The sequence below is a fragment of the Falco rusticolus genome, chromosome 7 (assembly GCF_015220075.1).
Source record: "Falco rusticolus isolate bFalRus1 chromosome 7, bFalRus1.pri, whole genome shotgun sequence".
NCBI classification, from domain to species: Eukaryota; Metazoa; Chordata; class Aves; order Falconiformes; family Falconidae; genus Falco; species Falco rusticolus.
The window spans coordinates 30,278,988-30,303,194 of record NC_051193.1 but is presented as its reverse complement, the minus strand read 5'-3'; the positions used below and the strand labels follow the sequence as shown (position 1 = coordinate 30,303,194).

The 24,207-nt window shown below is 40.7% G+C and overlaps 1 protein-coding gene across 5 annotated transcripts in view; it reads right to left on the bottom strand.

Moving 5' to 3' along the window:
* Positions 1-253: 253 nt before the first annotated feature.
* ESR2 (estrogen receptor 2) overlaps positions 254-24,207 on the bottom strand; it is a 91,353-nt gene continuing 67,399 nt past the window's right edge. For 3 of the 5 annotated variants that reach the window (XM_037393634.1, XM_037393635.1, XM_037393636.1), the window contains 6 exons: positions 22,935-23,051; positions 13,118-13,414; positions 7,945-8,083; positions 5,820-5,953; positions 4,948-5,122; positions 2,880-3,069 (listed from right to left, as the gene is read on the bottom strand). In XM_037393634.1, coding sequence (XP_037249531.1) covers positions 2,880-3,069; positions 4,948-5,122; positions 5,820-5,953; positions 7,945-8,083; positions 13,118-13,414; positions 22,935-23,051 — 1,052 coding nt within the window. Of the gene's footprint in view, positions 3,070-4,947; positions 5,123-5,819; positions 5,954-7,944; positions 8,084-13,117; positions 13,415-22,934; positions 23,052-24,207 lie in introns of all 5 variants that reach the window. The other 2 variants (XM_037393633.1, XM_037393637.1) reach the window with 2 other exon arrangements.

Genomic DNA, 24,207 nt, shown 5'->3' with positions numbered 1-24,207 from the left:
TCTCCTCTCTGACTGGCAACGTGAGTGACAGCACTAAAAAGCATAATTTGCAAGAAGATGGAGGTGAGGAAAAGGTCTCGCATTCCTGGAGACAAAGCACTTCACTTGCCTGAAACGCTCCAAGACTTACCACATTTCTTCAAAAAGAAATTAAGGTTGTTTTACCATTCAGTTCTAGTTCCAGTAGTTCCAGAGTTAAGTGGACCCTCAGCATGTGTTTAACACACACATAAATTTTGGGCTTTTTTTTTTTAACCCATGGCAACTGGCACTCCTCCACGAACCAAGTTTGCTCACTTCTGCAAACATCCCAGAACTGCAGTGTAAATTCTTCAAGCAGAAACAGCCACCCTGGCCAGGTCCTGGCTCAGCAGCAGAAGCTGATGTACAGCAGAGCGGTGAAGGAAAGCGATAAACCAGCCTTGCTCTCCTCCCCTCCTCACAGCCCTGGCAGTGGCTCAGCACCCCATTCATGCTGAGACTGGAAAAGCCCCAGTATCCAAGTTGAAAGGCAGTGTGGCAGCTCTGCTCAGGCCTGGCAGGGACACGGACATGGTCCACGCCAGGAATGCAGCACCCGAGAGAGCCTGTGCGGTACAGACCCCCGATAAACCCCGCAGCTCTCCAGCGACGAAGGCACCCTTGTTCAGGCACAGTCACACCGCTCCCTCTTTACAAACTGGGCTGTTTCAGACACGCGCCTCCTCCTTACCAACTGTGAACGCAGCTACATTAATCCAGAGTCGGCAGCTATTGGCTTTTCCCCGTTTTAAAACACTAGTAGCAACTTCTAATAAAATTATGTTCCACAAGACAAAACGTATCTGTTAAAATCACATCATTTGCCTATTTGCACTGCCCTAGTAACAGCATATATGAATCACAACACGTGGCACAAATCTGCAGCATCACTCTTTTACAGAGTCAAACCACAGCAAATTCCCATTTGAAAGTTAATTTTACGATTTATACCCACTCTTTCCCATTTTCTTTCAAAGAGGTTTGTTTCAAGATTGCACATAATTTCAGCACTTCTAAAGCAAAACAAACAAACAAAAAATCACTTAAACATTTCTTTGAAAAACTGTATTAAACAAAAAGATTACACAGGATACGGAAAATTGGGGAAAGCACAACACAATAGGCACTGAGCCCATAACGTGATCAAGCCCAAGAAACACTGAAACACATCTGTTTCACAGCAAAACTTCCCACAAAATTAAATACCAATGAATTCCAGACTGTACTCACATTTTTTTCCCTTTTGTGTAGTAAATATTACACTTATTTAGAAGGGCACTACTATATTACAGTTTCTTAAAAACAATAAAAAGGTAGCTAGTAAAAATTTAGACCAGCAGGAGCATCTGGTATAGTACAAGATCAAAACAAGATTTGCGTAACTCACTGAAAATTCCTTACGTGCCTCCTATAAAAAAATGCCATTCTTGGCTTTAAAAAAACCACCAAGATCAAAGTTTTGACTAACATTCAAAGTATGCAAATGGCATACTAAGCAAAGTCCCTAATCCGAAAGACTTACTGGCTCAAAATAGACCTCTGGTGTAATCCCAATTTAATCTCACCGTACCTGAAATGCCCAGAACATGCATGCATTATACTTCAGCATATCCATTTAGAGTGATTGCCATTCTAGCTCACATCAAAATGCAATATTGGTAGTTGCCAGAATGAATTATTCCATCCTGCTCTTGGCGGAGGTCATCAGCCAGGCTACTTCCTCTGGTTTTTTTTTGCTCAGTGCAGCTTAAACACATGCAGAAATCAGCACAGCAGGGGGGTTGAAGCCCACATCGTCTGTGAAATTTGAACAAGCCATCACACTTGCAAAGCAAAGGAAGTGCCAGAACCATCACCCCCCCGCTCTTTAAGGGATCCTGCCTACGCGAACATGCAAGACAAAAAGGGAGGGAAGGTGGTTTGTTTCTGGCTGATTTCACAAGCCCTGATCAGCAGATCATATACAAATGCAAACAGTTAATATCCACAGAGCAACCTCTTGTGCCCAATTATTATAATAGATTTAACATCATTCATAAATACGTATAACAGCATATTAATCTCACAGACAAAACACATTTCAAAGGTCAGCGTTGACCGAAATATCCAGGCAGTTTGGCCTTTGTTTAAAAGCACTGAAGAACTATACCCAGATAATAATGTGAGTGTTAAGAACAAGCTCACGAAACGCAAACTTAAGCTTGGTTTAACATCTCTGAAGAGGCTCCGAACTGGCTGTAGAAGCTATTCTGAGCGGCCTTCCTATGAAGGCCCTTGCAGCCATTGCATATTTAAGAACAGAACAAACTCCTTCACATTGCACATACCTCGGCACTTCCTCTAGATCAGCCAAAGCAGGTATTCCCTAGGGACCAGCACACACAGGTAAACGGATCTGTCCCAAATGATGCTGCTCCACAGTTCATACAATCTCATGTGAGAGAGGAGATCATCTAGTCAGCGCTTAAAAGCCTTGGTCTGGGAGACAGCAACCTAGGTGCTCACTCCCAGCCCTGACCCAGACTTCTGTCATCTCAATCCAGTCCTGTTATCTCTCTGCCTCAGTTCAGCTGCCTCTGACAAGGACAGCCAGTAATTCCCTGTCTCACAGTACTGTTCTGAAGCTTCACTTCATAAGGTGCTTTTGAAGACTCTCAGAAAAGGCACTATAAAAGTGCAGCTATTACATCAGAAACACGGACAGAGGCGTGAGCCCCACAAGCCTTTCCCGAGATACTGATGTGCAAATCTAGAAGAGATGAGGACTCGCACTAGGTCACGCTTCAGCAGCCCATCCCAATAGTTTTGGTTTCTCCCAGAGCTTTGAACAAGCTTCACATTTCCAGGTCTCAACAGGATTACTGGGCTGCCCCGTTTCGCAGACTGTCTCCAGTCTCCATTTGTTCTATCGGGCCAAATTCAGGATGTGTGACCAGGGACTTCCTTTGCCCTCGGAGGGTGTGCGCATTCAACATCTCCAGCAGCAAGTCATACACTGGGACCACATTTTTACACTTCATGCTCAGGAGATGCTCCATTCCCTTGTTGCTGTGAAGACAACAGAAATAAGTCAGCGATCTGGGTCCAACAATGCAGAGAAGGAAAACACGCTCATGGTTTCAAGAGGATCCTTATTTTATTAGGAGTTAAGAGGATTTAGCTGCTGTAGTCCCTCAGGTCACTTACCACTACCAGCAGTAACAACATCCCAATAACTTTAAGCCTGAGTGTTTCACCACTTGGGGAACCAGGATTTGTTTTAGACTGCACAAACTGACTTCAGAGAATAATTCAGATGTACTGACCCTATTGACATCAAAGAGAATACCTCTTCGATGCTGTAAACATGGGAGGCCTTACCTGCTTCATACAGAAGCAAAATTTATAACAGGTAGCTCTAATGACAACCTGCCTCTCCTGCCGTTGATTAGGAAGACCAAAGTACCCTGGCTAACATGAAGTAGTTTGTCTCTTCTCTGCATATCCAGTGCCAGATCTTGCGGATGGCTACAGACTTTGAAAGTATTTTTGTCTTGACCTGATGGATTGGACTGAGATGGGGGCAATGCTTCCAGAAAAATGAGGTTCTGCTACTATTGAAGAGTTATAAATATTTTAATGGAAAAGAAGGAATTGCAGCCCTCCTCCTACACCCCACTCCTGAGAGTCCTGCATCATTTGGTAATCCAGGCTGAGAGCATCAATTATTTCCAGAACAAATATTGGAGAGTAACAAATATTTCCAGAAAAATTGGTCAGCTGACTGACCAATGCTAAGCAACATAAAAGGAGACAAGTCACAAGTATCCTCCAAACTTCGGCTGAGGTAGGCACACCATAAAAACTCTTGTTTTAATAAGAAAATATAAAAATCTTGCCACAATTCACAATGTTTATTCATGCCATGCCAGACCAAGAGTCCCTGCGATGCTGCAATGCGGTGTCACACCACAGCAGGCAACCCAGGTGAGGGCAGTGCATCAGCGCCGTGAGCCGGGTGCAGCTCTGGCTGGTGCTATAGCTTCTGTAGGGCCCGCTCTCACACCCCGCCGCAGTTCACGAGCTGGCTGTTAAAAGCTGCCTGTCAGCACATCCAGGTTCCTGCCGCTGCCACCTGCTCTAACAGGAAGGTTGTTCCAAAGGTGCCTGTCCCTCTTCCAGTGTCCCTTCCCAAAGTCAGCTATGCCCATCTCTCTTTTGCATACTTCAGCCTGGTCCCAGGAACATCTTCCCTGGACACACAGTCCAAAAAGCCAAGATATAAGCCAGCTTTGTGAATAGCTGGTCTCCGGGTAATAATTTAAAAAGAAAAAGAGCCTGGAAATTAACACTTCTGTTTGTAAGACCCTGTGTTTGAGTCTGCTGTACTGCAAGCAAAGATAAGCAGAGCTCAAAGGAGGTCCAGGAACAGGTAGGGAGCAGAGGAGCCGCTTCCCATGGGGAAAGCAGGGCTGTGGCATTGCTGTAGCACAAGTCACTTGGCAAAAACGCTGTAGTTTCAAATAAAAGACAGTAAGTTTGGCCTGGGACAAACATGGCACCCAAAGTACACTTTGCTCCACCAAAGCCCACGCTGCAGATTAGTCTTGAAAGACACTTCTATTTTGGATAGAAGAGTTTTGATGGTTAGGTGGGTTTTTTTCTGAAAGGCTGACTTTGGTTACTATTGTTAAACATTTCAGGCAGATACATAACGAACAATTTAATGTGACACAGTTAAGACAACATCTTAGTATCAACACATTTTTGAGTGCCATTAAGCACTTGAGCATATTGCCTGTTTAGATGCACCAGGAAGGCAAGTCTTACAATGAGATGAGCAGCAGTACCAGGATTCCCTCAGGAATGCTTGGGAGTTCAGGCCCTGCTTTGTTACTGCAATAAACAAACACTAACACCTCGTGTGTTACTTTTTGTAAAATTTACCTTGCGTGTCTGACGTGAGAGAGGAGCATCAACAAATTGGCCAGACGAGTTGTCTGCTGCTGCAAGGGGATCCCACTCTTTGCAATGACCCACACCAAAGCATCTGTGACCACATTAAGCAGGTGATGCAGTTTCCTGTTGCTTTCAGGTTCTTCCGCTGACAAGGGAAACATGCCTAACCAGAGAAGAGAAAGAAATACTCCTTGCTCATGAGGAAGAAAAAAAAAGCTATGACTGATGGATTTTTTTACTATTAATTATAAAATGGTCGGGGGAATAAAATTCTTTTATTGCAGAGTACCCTAAACTAGCAAACACACACTCCTATTTGCCCTGTGTAAAAGGCTGCAAAGCAAAGCTCCTACCCTGAAATTCATCTTGCAGAACTGTTGAGTACTTTCAATCACTTCTACCAATTAATCACCATTAAATAGGAACATGTAAGCCCTATTCATCATCACCCAGATGAGTAACTAGTTTTACCAGAACTAAGACTGAAGGACAAGTTTGTAATGCCATACTGCAGCTTTACACATGACCAGAACCCACAGAGGTACAAGCAAAAGTTCTTCTTGACAAGGACATACCCACAGCCTGGGCCCTAAGCCCACCTTGTAAGAAGCTTTCAGACTTCAGGTCTTTCATGCAGTTCTTGCAACAGGACATAGACCCTAAATCCAGCAAATGATACAGCTTAGAAGTTTTTTGAGCAAAAATCCTTACAATTTGACTGTTAGAACTCCTTTTGTATTGTTTTCTTTCAACAGCTTTATCTCATTTGCTATTTCTGCCACTTTTAACAGCTGATCCCCAAGCCACCTTTGAAATAAAAAGTACAATTCAGTGAGTTTCAGAGTCAACCACATACTCACTGGAATTGAGGAGGATCATTGCCTTGACGCACAGATACTCTTTGTGCTGCAGTTTCAGCTCTCGGAACCTTGAGGTCATGGCCAGGAGCATATCAAAGATCTCCAAAATTCCCTCTACGCATTTCCCCTCGTCCCTATGGAAAGGCATTTGAAAATGTTACTGAAAAAGTAAAAATTAAGGAACTCTGACTCAGCCAGATAAAAGTCAAAGCACAAAGGAGGGTGTAAAAGGCCTATCCATCTCATCTTTGGGAGGATTCAAAAGGTTCTATCATGAAATCTAAATTGAAAATTACACTGGTATAAAAGGTCAGCACCTCTAAGAAACTGATTTTCTCTTTAAAGTGCATGCAGGATTGACTGCAGGTAAGTATGACCATATCTCTGTAAGAGGCTTTATCCTCACAGCCACTATAATTCTGGATAATGTTTGGAACTGCAGCACAGGGCAGAGTACCACCATGAATCATTTTCCAGATTTGTTTCACAAGGTGTTAATACCACAGCCGGTGACATCACTATTTGTACCCCACAGAGGACTCAGGACTTGGAGAACTGAATAAGAAAGACCCCCTGAGACAAGTTTCTTGGAACAATAAGACTTTTTTAAAGAATGAAACAACTTCTAACCCCATACGCCAGCACCTTTTTCTTGAAAGGCATTTAGAAGTAAAGGGACTTGGAGTTTTGGTGTTTTTGTGGTTTGGTTATTTTTATGTTTGCAAGTGTTTACTGGAGGCAGCTATCTCCATTTTGGATATTAGAAATGGTCCCATTTTCTGATCTGAAAAAAAACCCCAAGCCCAAACCCAAACAACCCAAAGCCATTCCAGTGGGTTTAAAATTAAGCAGCAGTAAATTTCAAACCACTGAAGTTACTGATCCTTTTTTTGGTTTGGGTTTTTTGGGTTTTTAAGATGAAACAGACTCAAGTTCTTTAATTCTCCTGCACTGCTGTACTTGACTTCCCAGGAGGAAGGTGCTGAGCCTTCAAGCAGGCACATGCAAGTACAATCAAGTTACAGACCAGTTTCATATACCCATCTCTTAAAAAAAAAAAAATTAAATTACAGCATGGCCAGATACTTGCTAGCTCCCACTCTACTGTGTCTTGTGGAGACTAAGGAATGCATCAAACACGCTCATTCTGTTCAGCACATGTCAGCTCATGAGTATCGTACATTTTCAGCAATTTCTTATCATTATATTGAACAATGCAGCATGTCCTTGCATAGAATTTTACATGAGCAAATAATCTATTTCATATCTTTTATAAATTAAATTTCTTTCTCTTACTAACCCATTTTGCTTTATGTATTTACGATGATGATTATTATTGAGCTCAAGCCACAAAACTGATACAGATCTCAATTTCCCCAGGTTGAAAAAGCTCAGAGATATTTTAAGTGTACCCAAGAGAGTAGATTGTTTCCCTGACTTTTTACCAGTGTGAAGCCCATGTCAAATCCTTTTAAGTTCCTGTAGAAAAACATCCTTACTAATCCATATTCTTCCCTGCTGGTACATGATGTTATGGAGATAGTATTTTAAACTTGCAAACACCCTGCTTTAGCTTGAAATAATAATCTCAGTATTAAACAGCGAGCTAGATTTTTTTAAATCTCTTTTGGCTAGTGGTGCAATGTTCATTATAATAGCTACCTATGAAGTCTGCAGTAGTGGCAGGAGGAAAAAAGGTAGAAAAGCTACTTAAAGTAATGAAAAGATGGCCTGATGCTATGTCTACTTTTTTTTAATTTTGAGGGATATGGGAAGAAATTGACAATGTAGTGCATTGTCTTGATGCATCTACAGTTTCAGCATCTAGAAATGTGGATCAAAAAGAACAAAAACAACAAAAGATGTGAAAAATACAGAGAAACGTCACACTGTCATGTGCTGCAGGGATTCAGGAATTTGCAAGTTCAACAATACTGTTGATACTTGGCATTCCTTAAGCCCCTGTAAGTATGTGGAAGCTCAAGATATTGTGGTTACAAATACAAGTATATTGTTAGATAAAGTATTAATAGCATCTCCCATACTTAATCCTCTTCCTCTTACCACTTACCCCACCCCCAAACATGCTAATATGAAGTGTTCTCAAGAAATGTATTTCTCTTACCTATCTAATACAAGGTCTGGCGCAAAAATCAGTTTCCCAGGATGGTCAATTGATCTCCACATCAAACCAACCATTAAAACTTCCATCCAGCAGCTCTCCAAGAGTCTTACTTGATCATAGAGGCTGAGATCAATGAAACCTAAAATGAAGCATAAAATAAATCAACCTGTTTATTTCTGTTTTGATAAAGACAACTGAGTATATGAGAAACAAAAAGAAACAGGAAGAATTAAGGGTTGTAAAGAAAGCCAGAACAGGGAGCGCTGAAATCAGAAGCACCATGCTGCCATCTCAAATAGGAACAAAAACATTTGTTATTTTCATTTTCAAGTCTTCCACAAAACATTTGAAATAGAGTAGAGTGATGTTCAAGTGCAATTACTCCCAGGCAGCTGGTGAAACTCAAGTGACTGCAGAGGACCTGCCTTATGCTCGGCCACCTCTTTAGACAACAGTCCCACAGTCTCCTGAGAGGCACCAGGGAATCACGTGGGAAACTCACAGTCATCAGAAATTACTGCATTACACTGTGGAGGACTCCTAAGAAAATAGAAAAAATTGTTTCCCCAGAATGCATTTGCTTGCAGGGGTTTGTTCTCTCGTAAGACAGGCATGTTTCTGGGTTTGCTGCGTAACTGTGGAAGAACCTACATCTTAGTTCCTCTGTGTTACCATGCCCTTTGTAAATGGTATGTGTTCACCCCATCATGTCCCTGTCCTGCTGCCTCCTTCCCCAAAACCGTAATATACCAGGGGGGTAAAAAAAAAAGGGAGGAAAAAAAAAAAAAAAAGACAAGGGTACCTGGTGGAGGTAGTAAGTGTCCCCATTGCCTCCATACACAGCATCCCAGAAGTAAGAACAGAACTAATGTGATTGTGCATAAACCTGTTCCAGCATTTAGTTCTCTCCAGAACTTACAGAACGGTGTCAGATTTCAATATTTCCCTTTCCCTTCCCCTCCAAAAAAGACTGGGGAAAAGACGACATGCAGAAACCAAATAAGGAGAAATACAATTTACACATCCCAAACCAAAAGACGAGAAGTTTAAACTATCAAAACACAAGTGGGAAAGGCTGCTCAGACCAGGAGTACAACAGGGATACGATACAGATCAGTGGTCAAAACCAAGATCAGGCTGCAGTTTTCAAAGCAGAGCTGCTCAGCATCGGGCTCTTAGCACCTTTGCTTCGTTTTCAGACAAGCTGGCATCTACAATTCTGCACAGTGAAAAATCATTACAGCCTGGCCATGGGAGACAGGCTTCCCGTAGTTCTCCTCAGTTGTCTGAGGTCTTAAAATACACAGTACATTTGCGCTGTCAAAGAATTCTGCTGTCAGTAATTTAGACAAATGCTCCGTTTATTTTAATCTTATTAGACTAGTAGGCTGGAAGACAGTTGGTGACAGCCACGGGTTGACATAAACTAGGTAATGTGCACTCTGCCTTATCATTGCTAGAAATGCTGCCTTTAAAAATTGATAGCCTTGCTCCTTATTTTCTAAGAAAGATAAACAGGAACCCATGAGCAGTACCTTCCCTCCTGGATTTCATTGCCACCGAATTTACTACAGAATCCGAAGCCAACAGACAGATTATCTGCCAGACACACACTCATAATTTTACAAGTGCTTTTAGAAAAATGTTCATGGGAGCATGAATAGTATAAACTGACAGTGGCAGTTCCCGGAAAACAACAGCCCAAAGACATTTCAGAAGTTTATTTAAATAACATTGACACAGGCGTGTGCCAATTTCTCCAGCGTAAACAACCAGTTATTTGGTTTAGAAACCATCTCGGCTGAGTGAGATGTCAGACCAAGCCCCAGCGTTCCACCTACAGATACTTAAAGATCCAGATTTACCCCAGATATCACCTGCTAAATTCACATTATCAGCACCAGCAGTATGATTTATGACCACTGAGCACAGCTATCAGAAGGGCTTTACTTTTACTTTTCCTAACAACCTTATGCTTTAAAGATCAAGGACAGCACATCACCACCACAGCTTCACTGCAGTGTCAGAAGTCCTGTTTCATTTGCTGCGGAGTACATTAAACTACTTGTTTTTCTATGGCTGTAGTATGTGTCCTTCAAATCATGTGCTCTATACCTAATAATTCAATTATAAATTACTATGACAAGAAAAAACTCGTGCTGGATGTGCAGTAACTAGTGAAAGACATGCTGCTCTGGCCAGCAACACACTAGGTTGCATAATGAATGCAAATTTCAATATTGCGACAACATCCTATCAATTAGCAATACAGGTTCAGCTACGAACCACACTGAACTCTCTTAGATTAGGTCAACAAAGTAAAAAGGCAATTACAGAAGTTGTGTTCTGCTGTCTGACAACTTGGAAATACTTGGAACGGAGAAGGAAAATAAACCCTAGGTATCAGCTTCTATTTTACCAAGCAACAAAAAAAACCCAAAAAACATTAAGCTGAAAGTACAGACAAAAACAGTCACAGAGTAAAATTCGTAACAAAAGAATGTCATTAAATATTAAATATGAAAAAAAAATCTTTCCTATTTAAGCAAAAATGTTACTGTTAACATAAGCATCCATAAGGAAAAATAAAACTATTTTCTTTCACTTTTGGTGAGCGTCAAAATAATATACAACAATAACTTAGAGGTGAAAATGGGCTTCTAACCCAGGCACACAAAAGTACATACTCAGTTTCATAGAAAGTAAAGTTACTGCTCACTGGGCTATTAGTCAAGAACTTTTTTTTTTTTTTTTTTTTTTCTTTCTTTTCTCTCTGAGACCTTACCTCCAGGAACCAGGCATGGATCTAAGATGATTAACTTCAGGCAAAAATTTTTGCAAATGGAAATTCTATGTTCTGAGCTTTAGTCATTGCAGTTATTTTAATGGAAACAAATAAATATATCCACATTGAAGTAAATGCTCTAACCACCGCATAATATGGCAATTTTACATATAACCAGGTGCATGTCAAACACCACCTCTATACTGACATTGTTCTAAAATGGTGTTTATTTCTGTTCTGTGCAACCAGAGTAATCAGAAAAAACATACACACTAAAGTGTCAGCATTCCCAGGAACTGTTTTGAAGGGGTTTGATTACCTTAATGGGTTTTCTTCATACAGGTCTCTCATTGCCAAGAAAAAGTTTCTACTTCTGACACATGTTGAAAACAAACTAAAAAGTGATCAATGTCAAAATTGAGGTTGGCTTGGAAACTGATCTTTTAAAAAATTCAAAACAATCTCAGCTGAGGTTTTTGGTTTGTGGTTATTTTGTATTGTTGGTTTTTCTAAAAAAGTTGACAGGTTAAAAAAATAGGAATTAAGAACAATCAGAAAATAGAAAAAAATGGTTTGGTTTTTTTCTCCATTCAAATATTGCTTAGAATGAGGTTGTTTTCTACGACCTTCCCTGGTTTTCCTTCACAACTCACTTCCTACCAGACTAACATAACTACGAGTCCTCTGAAATGGTACATTTTTACCAGGTTTTCTGATTAAATAAGAAATTATAGCAACAGACACCATTTAACCCCTTATGGTTATTTACTTCACAGTTATTTTCAGTTTCTTAAATCGGGAAAGGATTCACGGTATCAGTTTAAAATATTCCATATTAACAGCAAAAACACGATCGCTTTGCAAATGGGAAGCACGGTTTAAGATGCTTCATGCTGAGCAAGCATCTCCTCCCAGCAGCTGACCTGGAATTTGCACACCCTAAAACTACCACTAAAACCGAGCCCGCTGACGGGGTGGCTGAGCTGCAGAGACTGTGATCTGCAACTAGGAGACACGGTCCAGCAGCTGGAGTCGGTAGCACCTTCAGCCACTCCACCTCGAGCCTAAACGGGATCCGCTTCCCTTATTCTAAATTCTTTGTTTAAGGATTATACAAAACACCCTCCACCAGGCTTGTTTCCTGTACTGGTGCATGCTCCATTTATTTCTAGGCGTAAGGATTAGTGTCATGCCCCTCTGTGTGCGCACAGAAGCAGCGGCAAGTGCTGTCACAGCACACAGGCGTGCCCAGACCAGGGCACACACCAGCACACGCTGGTCGCCTTCAGCATAAAATCCAAGCTAGGACCCACGGTGCGCTGGCCCCTCAATCCTAACAGATGTGGGGCTAGGACTACCAGGCACACTGCAGAACGTGTTAGCCACGCAAGGGTAACGCAGCCATAGGGATCACTTCTCGCAGAGCACCGTATCTGAAGTCAAGGATTAAGCCCCACGCTGCCATATGTCTATCGATTATTCCATCCTTTCAGCTCACTACTATTAGTCGGTCACCTTCGCTCTCGCTAAAGGGTCACAGGCTGTGGTTCAGTTCACGTCAGACAGCATGTTTTTCTGCACAGCTTTGTCAAGTATCATCTCTGTGTGCTGTCTGCTTTTCTTCTGGCTTCTATTCTTTATTCTGACTGTTTTAGTTGTGGGTGTTTCATAGAAAAGGAATTGCAAATGCTCACCACTTCTAGTTTGTAAGAAGTGAAATGGTACGTTGCCATGACGCTGTGGTTGCCTTTGGGACACTAAAAGCAGTAACACGTGTAGTTGTACTTCAGTGCATGCTCTTTGTGTTGCCAACACTCAAAAGCATCCTCAGTGACTTTTGTTTTGAAGGACAGCGCACGATAATTCTGAGATCAATACTATGCACTGCTTTGCAAAGTGATGCTCTTGCATAGCAGCTCTGTCAAATGAAGTGCTTGCAGACACTCAGTGCTTGGACGCCTTTCAGTTTTCACCAACTCTATTAGAAACCTTCTATCAGGATTCAAGGAAATAATTTGGTCTTAAATTCATTTTTATAGCAATCTAGTTAATACCACTTTTAATGAACCTTCTAAATCAGATTAATCGGGTACTTACAGTTAATGAGGTAGAAATTACAAGCAACACCAACTACACTTTTTTAGCAAAATTAACAAGTATTTGACTAACAACAGATAGTAAATGAGGGACTAGGTCATTTTCTAAATCAAAATACATCCAGGTGAATTACTGAGAGCAACAAATTGCCCATTACTTTATAGGATAAAAAGCTTAAGACTTTTTATACCGCACATTTACTGTGCTGTGCTATTATTTCTGGGTAGACAATGGTATGTTGATAGTAAAAGCATCGACTAAAATAAGCAAAACCAAAGCTGACGTTCTTACCAGGAATTTTTTTGGCCCAACCGATCATGTGAACCAGTTCTTTGTCTGCCAGTTTTGTCAGGGACATCATCATGGAGGCCTCCGTGAATGGTTTGCTGGGACGACTCACCAACACATTGGGAGGCTCCGCTTCAAGTAGTGTTAAAACAAACTGCTCCGGACTGACTGTGCTGAGCAGGATCTCTTTTACACGGGTTGCCGTCTCGTATTTCTTAGCTTTGCCAATGCAATGCACCTGATCTTCCGAATGACGATGGCTACGCAGGATCCGATATCCACAGCGTTCTCTTCTTGAGCCTGACACAAGAGGCACATGATTGCGTTGAAGTATTTTTCTCCCAGTGTTGCATTATGTAAATCCAAATGTTTGGGGAGAAGGGGGAAAACCCTTTAATAAGGGTTGTTGTAATATTGAACATTAAGTTTCAGAATTTCTAGAGCATTCAGCATCGATCTAACTTTGTTTCCACTGACTTCAGCTGGGGCTTTTGTTTATTCTACTACACAAAGAATATATTGAAAAACACTTATTTTTGAACTTCAGTTAACCCCCTTTAAAGATCCATGGGAAAATTCCCATTGACCTCAAAAGAGATAAATCAGATCTTTAAATGCAAATAAAGATAGCTGTTTGTAAGCTCTGTTTTAGATGTAAACTGGGGGAAGAAAAGACTTCAGAAAGTCTGGGCCATGCTACAGAGTAAATACCTCAGCCAGAAACACAGCTGGGCCTCGCTGCTAGCTGGGTGTTCAGCTAGGGACCTACTGACATGCAACCCATCTTCTCCCTACACTCCACTAAGCCAGCAGAAGTTTCCCCAAAGCTAATTCAGATATCAACAGCTAGGAGGAGGAAGCCCCCTGTTTGGAGTTCTGCGTGCAGAAGGCTATTTCTATTGCAAAGAGCAGTTCTGTAAATTCCTGGACTTAATTTATTGTTCATTCTGACAGCACGAAACATTTTCCAGCTCTGTCAGTGCCATTGGTGGGATCACCGTTATCTGTTCTTGCATAGCTGCCATGCAAAGAGTCTAACAGCATCTCCAAAAAACATGGTATGGGGACTTGCTAGAACATTCAGCCATGGCTTCTACTTCATATCCTTCAGCATATCCTATAACAAGGACTACGTTTACTGATTTACAAATAATCTTTGGCAGTAACTAATGTGCAGGATTGTACCGTATTAAAAAGTCACTGAAGACATCCTTAGACTGGAGTTCTCCAGCACTTAACATTTCTAATAACACAGCTAAACTGTCCTCTAAATCTTTTAGAAGTTAATTTTTTTGTGCTGGTCATCAGCACTTTCACTGACATACAATACTCAAAGCTTGAATTTTCATAGATAGGGAAATGTCTGCGCTAACATAAATCTATGCCAGACCAACACATATGATCGCACATATAGAGACCATGGAGTCTCAAAGCATAGTAAGTTGTTTCACTTGGTTTCAGATCCACAACAGATTTGACAAAAGCATCCTTTTCTGCTACTGTTGCTATCTTCACATCACTACATTTATGAAGTCTTTTTGGTGTGTTGCCTAAAGATTTCTTGCCCTGATCACATGCTTTGGCTCTTCTTCATTAGGGTATGTGATTAAAGGCTTCATAAAGTGCACGAAGACAATGAAGCAAAGGAACGATGAAGATGGAAGAATCCCAAGAACATAATCAGTGACACTGACCAGGCTACTGTCAGGGCTATCAAAGGAGAATGATCAGCCTGTGGTCTGGACACGACATCCAGCGTATAAGTTAAGAGGAAAGGCTTGTCAGTTCACCCGGAGCAACCAAGCATTCCAAACCACCTACTAGGAAGACCAGAGGATCTGGGTGTCAGCTACCAGGAGGAGGACAGGTTTAAACCAGCTGCCAGAGACGTGTGCGTGTGTGTGTGCACACAAGGTACCTGGAAGAACAGAGGATCCAGGGGCCAGCTACCGGATAACACTTTCTAAAGCCTGTTACTGGAGGGTTCCATAGTTTCTGTGACCATTTGTGTGGGAGAAAGGCTGAGAACCAGCACTAAGGTGAGGCTGCAGACCCAGAGGCCATCAGCTGGGAAGATGTGGGGATCCATAGGCCAACTGTCTGACAGACTGAGTGTCTAAATCCAGTTACTGGAAGGATCCACATTGTATAAACACATATATTTTCCACTGCTTGTGTTGGCATGAGTGCTGTATTTTCTGTCTGTGCTGATCTGTGTGGCTGACTGTGGATACAGGTATTGTATATGTGTATACATATACACTATACAGGTATAGTGGATATGCCTACTAAAAATACAGACTTGCTACTAGACCTGGGGAATGGCAGTGTGGCAGTTTACCTTGTCAAGCTGCTGGATTCAGCGATTCCTACCATTCTTCATCCATATCCAGAGTTACATAGACCATGAGTTGTCTGAATTCCAACAAGGCAATGCAATTCTGATCCGGGGTTTCAGTTAGCAAAGAGGTCAAAACATAAGCCAAGTTAAAAATAAAGACAGTGGGGGCACAAATAATTAATTTCAGATGCTGTTGACAAGGCTTTGTCTTGCTAAATAAGATGTTAGGTGAATGCAGACTCTCAGTGGTGGAGGTTCCTCAGCTGAGATGTTTTTTTCAGGTCATAGTCCTGCCTTGTCTTCAGCAGCTGCCAAGCACCATTTGCATCAACCCTTGAGCAGGGTGAGATGCAAAGGCCAGGCAGGTACAACCTGAAGGTACTGAAAAGACTGGATAAGGACTAACAGTCTGCCAGAACTTTAAGGATGTGGAACTTAGAACTGCACATTGTCAACATTCTCATGTGCTGCCTGTTCAGTAAACCACCCCAGATGTAAAAGATAACAGGATGTTCTCAGCATTGGAGAACACCCTCTACCTGGAAACCCCAGAGATTGGAGAAGACGAATAGGCAAAGCTGGTTCAACAAATAGTCCTCAGGCATGGAGGAATCCAAGTGGAACAAGGCATTTGGAACTGGAAGCATTATCAGCACAAGTCCAGCTTAAAGTCTGCACCATTTGGGGTGCAACCTTATAAGGAATATATGTAGGATGAAATTGGTGTACTGACAGGACATTTGTACAAGTAATGGATTGAAGGAAACCAATCAATGATTTGCAGAACCAAATGCTCAGCTGAATGGCATCTAGCTAGAAGTTGTCGGAGCAGTTAGGGAAAGATAACATACCAGCAGAGACAATCAGAGCTTGAGACATTATCTTACGGTTGATTCATGAAAGCAGACTTGATACCACACAAAAAAGGTTACCTGCAGAACTACTCAAGTCCCAGAGCAATTTCTTCAATGATCTGTCTGGGCAAATCCTTTTCTTCCTGAGAGAGTCAAAGAACAGTGACTAATTTCTACAAATACACTTGGATGCTGTAGTGAACTCTGTGCTAAGCCTCATTTTGGACTAATGCACAAAGGTCAAGAGGAAACCCTTAAAGTCCTTTGTCACCTTCAGAAAAACATTAGAATAGCACAGCGGGCTGTAGACTGTTCTGAAGTCATGCACAGAAAGTATGTAAGTATTTTCCATCAGGGAAGACAAAGAGGAAAGGTCAACAGTGAGCTAAGCAACTGGAAAAAAAGTACAACTGGAGATAGATGAGGAAATGCCTAGGTATCAGGGTGCTCTATTTACAGAGAGATCCACAGCTCTGATTTCAATATCAACGTGCATGGTAGAGATGGCAACCACCAGAAGAGATCTAACTAAAGCAAGAAGCAACACTGCACATCGTTTCTACTATTTAGAAAGCTGAAGCACATTGAACATGGGCACCTTGAAGGACAGAACAAGAATAATAGCCCAGAGGGACTAAAAGCCATAGGCAGGGCAGAAGAGACGTTTTCTTGGGCTATCAGAAAACACTTGCTGCTCCACAACATGCGTAGTTTTTGTTCTTCAGTGGCTGGTGGAGCTGTGAAGCCCCCAAAAAGGAGACACATGACCACAAGTCTTTTAATTAAACACATGGAAAAGTTGCTCAGTTAAGGACCATATCTAAAATTATAAAGTCAGAAAAACTACTGGTTTAAGGGGGAACTGGGGGGAGGAGAAGATGCCTGATGACACAAGGAGGAAATTCCAGCAGCTTGGACACACCTGCCAGAAGCAATATGTAGTCAAGCAAGCACTTAGAAGCAGCTCATTGACCCTAGTTCAGTTCCTGGCACTGAAGTGAATCAAGTACACTCTTGTGGGACTCCGAATCCACTGATCAGCTGTCCTCAGCTCTGTTGTACTGTTACCCAGACTCCTCAGTGGCACAGAAAATATCAGGCCTTTGGTGCCAAGACCCAAATTATCTCTGCCAATTCACTGCTGTAAAGATTTTTAAGTAACGTTTTATAGACTACCCAAAATATAAACACACCAGGAACTGACCAGGTACTTTAAAGGTGATCAAAGAAATCAGTAAAAATTAAAAAAACCTTTTAAAAATAGTCATCCAGCATGCTTTGCTAATGGATAAAATCTTGCACAATTTTCAGCTGCGCTCCATACTCCATCTTAAAATAATTCAATCTGGTTGTGATACTTATTGACAGTATTAAAAGTCTCAGTATTTGTGGAGGGTTCTTACTGGGAAATAGCAAGCCCCTTTAAATTAGTTTACGTTATTTAACTAAATCAAGTTTCATATATATAAATATATATATTAAAAAAACCCTCCATTTAAAACAAAACCAGTTTTATAATCACATTTCCAGTGCAGAAAGCCAAAGTAGAAGTGTTCTGACATTTCTGCATAACAAACTCGTTACTAAAAAAAAAATATAGTTGGTGACAAAAAAAAATGGATGGAAAAAAACCCCTACCCAAACCAGATTCTGAATTACTGTTTGTGATCATCACCATATTTTGCCAAAGCAGGCAAAGGCTGATTCACTGAGTACTGTGCATAAAACACAGCTTGTCAGTAATTAAAAGAGATACCATTTATTTCCACATTAAAATTTATTCTGTTTGTATTTAAAAAGATTGCACTGTAAGATTACACAACTAAGAAAACATCATTTAAGCTTGCTAGTCAATTGACACATCAGAAAGTAGCAGCCTTTCCAATTAAAACAACACATTCCAACAATGTAAAGGAACTTTTATGCTTTCTATTCAAATCCAGAGTTTAGGCAGGACTGAGAAATCTTACTTGTATATCTACTAACATCCAACAGGATGTATAAGTGTTTATAAAATATTGTAAATAATTATAGACTAGCTTAATGTTTGGCTTAACTAGACACAGAGATGTGGATCAATCTGCGTACAGGCACAGCAAAGAAAGATGTATAGCTTCCCAGACTAGTGACTATTTCTGACTTTATCACAAACTTCCTAACTACATAATTGCTAATATTCATTCATGTAAAGGTAGTTCAGGTAACTGCAGAAGTGCACGAGATGATCAAATGCCTCCTTCCTACAGCACTCTCCTTATTCAGAGCTATCCTTTGTGCAAGAAAACAGCTGCATTCAGCTGAGAATGCTGGACCAAGGGCCAGAGCTCAAGCTACAGCACCATAGACCACATGGATAACTGATCACAAGAATATAAGAAATAAGACACGTTGAAAAAAAAGTCATTAAAATGAGCCTGTTGTTCACTCGTTCATATTGGCAGTGAAACACACTATTCTCAAAGCAACTCCCGCTTTACAAATTCTTTGAGAATCACCAATCCCATACAGCGGGCAGTTACATGGCACATTGCTCTTAATACTGATTTTGGTCCCTGGGAACTGCTTATGCAACTGACCAGTTCAGCAGCAACTGCAGCTTTACCCATTGAATATATTAGGATCAGTTTTTGTAAATGTTTGAACTTAAAACTTGCTCAAGTACCTAGTAGTAAATGATTATCGCTCCAGTCACTTTTGAAAGCAAATGCAAATGTTCCGGTGAGTATGCCTGTATTCATAGGGCAGACCTGCTGACAAAGAAGTTGCCATCTGCCATACACACATCAGAACATGAGCTAAAATTACAGTAATATCTACAATAGCTAAAATACAATTAATACATATGATGTCCAGAGAACGCCGTGAAACATTTTCCCCTGCTTGCTGTGTGAAAAGTCATTTACAGTATTTCAAAGTGCTATCCAGGCACCGCACAGGGCAGCCAGCACAGGAGAAAGAGTGCCAAATCCTGAGCTGTATCAGCCCACAGAGCGCTGGTTTTCTTTCTGCAAACTTGTCAAATGATGCCACTATTCAAAGGCAGTATCTCTCCATCTCTTTTTAGTACGGCCCCTCATCCTCCTCACCTGGGGTGGGGAGGGGGCAGGAAGGAGCTTTATCTTTGGAACATTTTCAACATGTTGAGAACTGGCACACAGGGCAAAAGATGCAGGAGTGGGGTGGAAGGGGGGAATAAAAGGTAAGAGCAGTCCAACGGGGAAACTGAAAACTCCTTATGGAAGAAGGTCTATTTGAGCCTCAGGAAGCAAAAATGAAAGAGTGGCTATAGCTAAGTGATGAAGCAACTTCCCTCTTCTGAACTGCCTTTGGCAAACAGCCCAGTTCATTTCAGCTCCCCAGGTAAACACCAGAAAGCTCCAAGAGAAGATCAATTTTATCCCAATCTGTTTTATTCCAGTTTGCTGGGCAGGGTTTACTGCAGTATTTCTGTTTCCCTTGCTCCTGGTGACAGCACTTTGCAATTATTTTCCTATCATTGCTAGTAGTCCTAGTGACAAAAGTTAGCAGTAGCTTTCTTAATTGGAACAGTCGGCAACACAGACTTCCCACAGAGAAATTTGCAGATGCAGTGTCTTAAGACCATCATTGTGCTTTTGGCAATGATGGCATGTCTCATAAGAAAATCATTATCACCTTAATACAAAGCACTCCCAAGCCAGCCTTCACTGAAATACCCATGGCTTGTTGGGTTGACTTCTCAACACTTACGAACATGATGACATTCAAAAGAATTTCAGACCAGAAAACTCCAGAGCAACATTTTCTTACTGCTTCCTACTGTTCAATGGCACATACTGCCTTATCACATTTACCGACAGAAACATATGCTATACGTACACACATACATACATGTGTATTTTTCTCAAGGTGTCTATTGATAATATGCAAAATGATAATTTAAAGCTTCGATGCAAACAGTACAGGTTTTATAAAAAGCTTTCATAAACTACAAAGTGGTAATTGAGGTTCTTTTATCACTTCGGCTGGGCAAGAAGTCTCCACTGAGCCAAAATGCACTTACAAGCCATTCTATCCTACCAGGGTTTTAGCAGATGTGAACAAATGCATTCAGTGAGTGACCTGGGAAAGGAGCAGAGATGGGGGAAAGACTTCATTAAAAATAAAATGTATTCTTTTATGGCTTTGTACAATAAAAAAACTGGTATTAAAGCATGCCTCTAACAAGAAAAAAATTGAAAGATAATCACTGTGGTCTGCAGGAAACAGCATTTACATTTCATGCCAGAAATACAGTCTTAAAATCTGTCTGGTTTAAATGTTGTCACCATGTGTGTCCATGCATCAGCATTACTCACAGGTGCCACAATTCACCGGGCAACTCAGACAATTCTGAGCAATTTTTTATGTTCCTTTTTCTGAAATTAAATTGTTAAGACTCTCAAATCAAATTCTCAGTAGTCTCAAATTTCAGTGCTAGTATTTAAAAAATATTTTTTAAAAATATAATTCCTGTTATTTTCTTGTTATAGTTTCAAAGTATCATTTTTGGTCTGACACCATCATTAACATCCTAGAAACATTCAGTACTGCAGGAAAATATGTTTATAAACATGTGACAAGATTAAAAGGAACACAGGCTAAGACATAAGTACATATTTTTTACTTACTACTTGTAATACCATAGTGTCTATGAGATCTAATCACAAACCAGGACTCCCTGGACAATTAGAATAAAAGGAGTAATTTAAGGAAAGCATTATGGAGGACCACCTTATAATATCATACTGGAATTGGTCTTTACAAAAACTCTCCAACTGCAGAACTGGGGCTTGATAGAAACCCCTGTTGGAAAAACTTTGACTAAAATTCTCAGTCATAAAGATGAACAAAAGACAGTGACGCTGTTCAGAAAGTAAGGTTTCAAAAGGAGTCTTATTTGCAAGCTTAAAGCTTTCCTTTCTGGAGGTCAGACAGCAAAAGTAGCTAAGACCGTATTTATGAAAAATACTGATAAAGTTGAGATACATTATCAGTGCAAAAGACAACAACAGCTTCATATAGAAAGAACCAGTTGATTTGAGCAACAGAAACTAAATGTACTTCAGGAGTATGAAAATAATACAAAGAAAAATTGAAATTGTAGCTCTAAGCCAGAAGTTACGCGCTAGAAAGGAACAGTGAGGCTGCGATCATAACAGATCATAGAATGATTATGAGCTGCTGGCATGATGCAACCATGAAAAAGGCAATTAGGATGCTTACGCAGAGAAAAGCTTCCACGGAAACAGATACGCATTAATGCTACTACAGTGAGGAGTGTTCACAGGAATACTGTCCCTGATTCTGGTCATCTAAGTGAAAACGAATTATTTCTGCCTGGAGCAGATTGAGGGACAAGCTACCCTGACGACTTCCAGATTCTGTCTACTTTCTGTTTTGCAAGAGGGGAAGATTTCTTGGTTTATTTAGCCTAATAAAACAAAGGCTGTGGAGGGCATGATGTATTCTATTTAACCAGACTGTTAACGTAAAGACAAGAGGAGCCTCTAAGCAACAAGACACTGTTGCCACAAGAACAAATAGTCATTAATTGTCCAGCAATAAATGCAGGCTGGAATTCTAAAGTATGTTACTAATGAATGAAAGACCATTTTGCAAACAGCCTTTGGATCAAAACACTGGGAGGATGAAAACACTGCCTAGCCTTGAAATAGAAATAGGTATCTACACTAAATAGGATGAAATGAGATGCACGCCTGCAAATCACAGTGGATCAAGCACAGTGATCTTCTCCTTTCCACTCCAGTGGTCCTACGTGATGTTTTCTAGCATGATTTCTGTCATGTATATTGGGCAACCTATAAGAAACAACAACAAACCTTGACTGTGAAAGTATAGTAGATACTGAAATACCTTTCAAGTGATTTTATTCTTAAATGTAACTTTTATAATATCAACTATAAATGTACAACTACATTGAAGTCACATCACTGCAAGTACAAGATACGAATAAGAGAAAAGACTGGATAATTGTGACTGGTGCAGTGACAAACAGCAGGTATCCACTTTGGATGAGGAGCTACAGGGCATCATTTGAAAATAACCTCTTCTGGACAAGATGTCCCCTAATGCTAATTTTTGGAAGCTTGGCAGTTTTCAGGAATAGTTTCACTTAAGTACTAGCCTCACTCTTACACTCCTCCCAAGGCATTCACTCTTGCCGCTGCTGGAGGCAGGATACCAGGTTAATTAACTACTGCCTTAATGCAGAACTGCTGTTCTTGTATTACATTTAACTAACAGAGCACAGTACAGGCTCATTTACCCCATATCAAAAGGGATTTCGGTTTGGTTTGAGGCTCAGGCAGCAGCAGGTCTTGTCTTTTCATTCTGCAGAACACAGCATGCAAGAAAACTGTCTTCACAGAGCTCTGGGGAGGTACTATGGCTTTCATGTGCTTAACCTATACCATACTCCTTCCCACACATTTTCTTCTGTAAATGAAACCCCTCCTTCTGCGTTAAGAATTGGTACATTCCTTCCTATAAAAGCAGCTCAAGCTTTCCTCCAAGTGCCTGTTGTGCCTTTTTAAAAAAAAAGCTAGCAAAATCCAAGCAAACAACACAGACATGCAAAACTCACCACATTTCATCATTCCCACTTCATAACATTTCCGTAGCCGGCATGCCTGGCAGCTTTTACGCCTGTTTTTATCTATTGTGCATTGATTGGTAGCTGGGCAGATGTAATCATTATGTCCTGCAGCAGAGTAAGAAGAGAAAATTTAACATCTCCAGCAGTTTCTCTTGTTTTTTTCCCCTAATAAGGACCTTCTCAATTTTAAACATCTCAACTTCTTCACATGCATATATCTAAGCTCCATTCAACTGATGCAAAAAAGCATATTTAAGCCTATTCTGAAAACATTGAACTGTGGCCTCAAAAAGTAACCAGCCAACACAGGCCAGCTTTTAGTGATGACTGTTAAGATAACCAAGCACCTTCTAACTAACTCATTTTTGAGAATGGGGCACATACTCTTGTGGAAATTTGCTTCCAGCCTCCAACTTCTTACTGTATACTGGGACTCTGCAGGTGACAGCAGCTTTTTTTTTTTCCTCAGCAGAGTTGAAAACAGCAGCGCACACAGCTTCGCTCCTGCAAGGATTTAAGTAAACTACAGCTCTATTTACCGAGCTTTCTGACATGGTAAGTTCCAGGAATGAAGAAGCCTTTGGAGGACTGACCCTGGACCAAAGTTAATGAAAAAAAAAAAAAAAAAAAAAAGCAGCTACTGTACTGTATAATACAAAGGAAAGCACAAGCAGAAGGTACAACTTTTAGATATTCTGGACAAGTGTTTCCTCTTATTTTCATGTTACCACTACAGACTCTTCTGTTCTCCTCTACTTCTCTCCTACTTCACCCTGTCCCCACACAAACCCCTTTACATTATTCTATTTCATTAATCAATAATCTGGTCCAAAGGTTTATTACTGTACACTGGACTTGCGTATGCTCTTGGTGTAAATACAGTTGGATCGTCTCCTGCCAAATACTGGTAATCTCTCTTGCAATTGTTATCAAAGGGCAAAAAATATTCACACATTTACATTTCTTAATGTCTTTCCTCTCTGGTTGTGTTTTAGGTTACTTTTTTTTCAAACTTTAAGAGTAGATCAGGCAAAGATACAACTACTAGAGTTTTTTTACTTGATGCAAGTCCAAGAGTTCATGTCCCCAGGAGTAATTATTTAACTGAACCATTGTGACTATTTCCTTGCAAAATTAAAATAATTCTAACCTTGAATTTTTGAACCGACAATTTTAAAAAGAAGAGATCAGCTTAGTTTGTCCTGTTTCCTACTGGCAGATATGACCCAAAAACAAATTACCGTTTATCACTCTTCACACA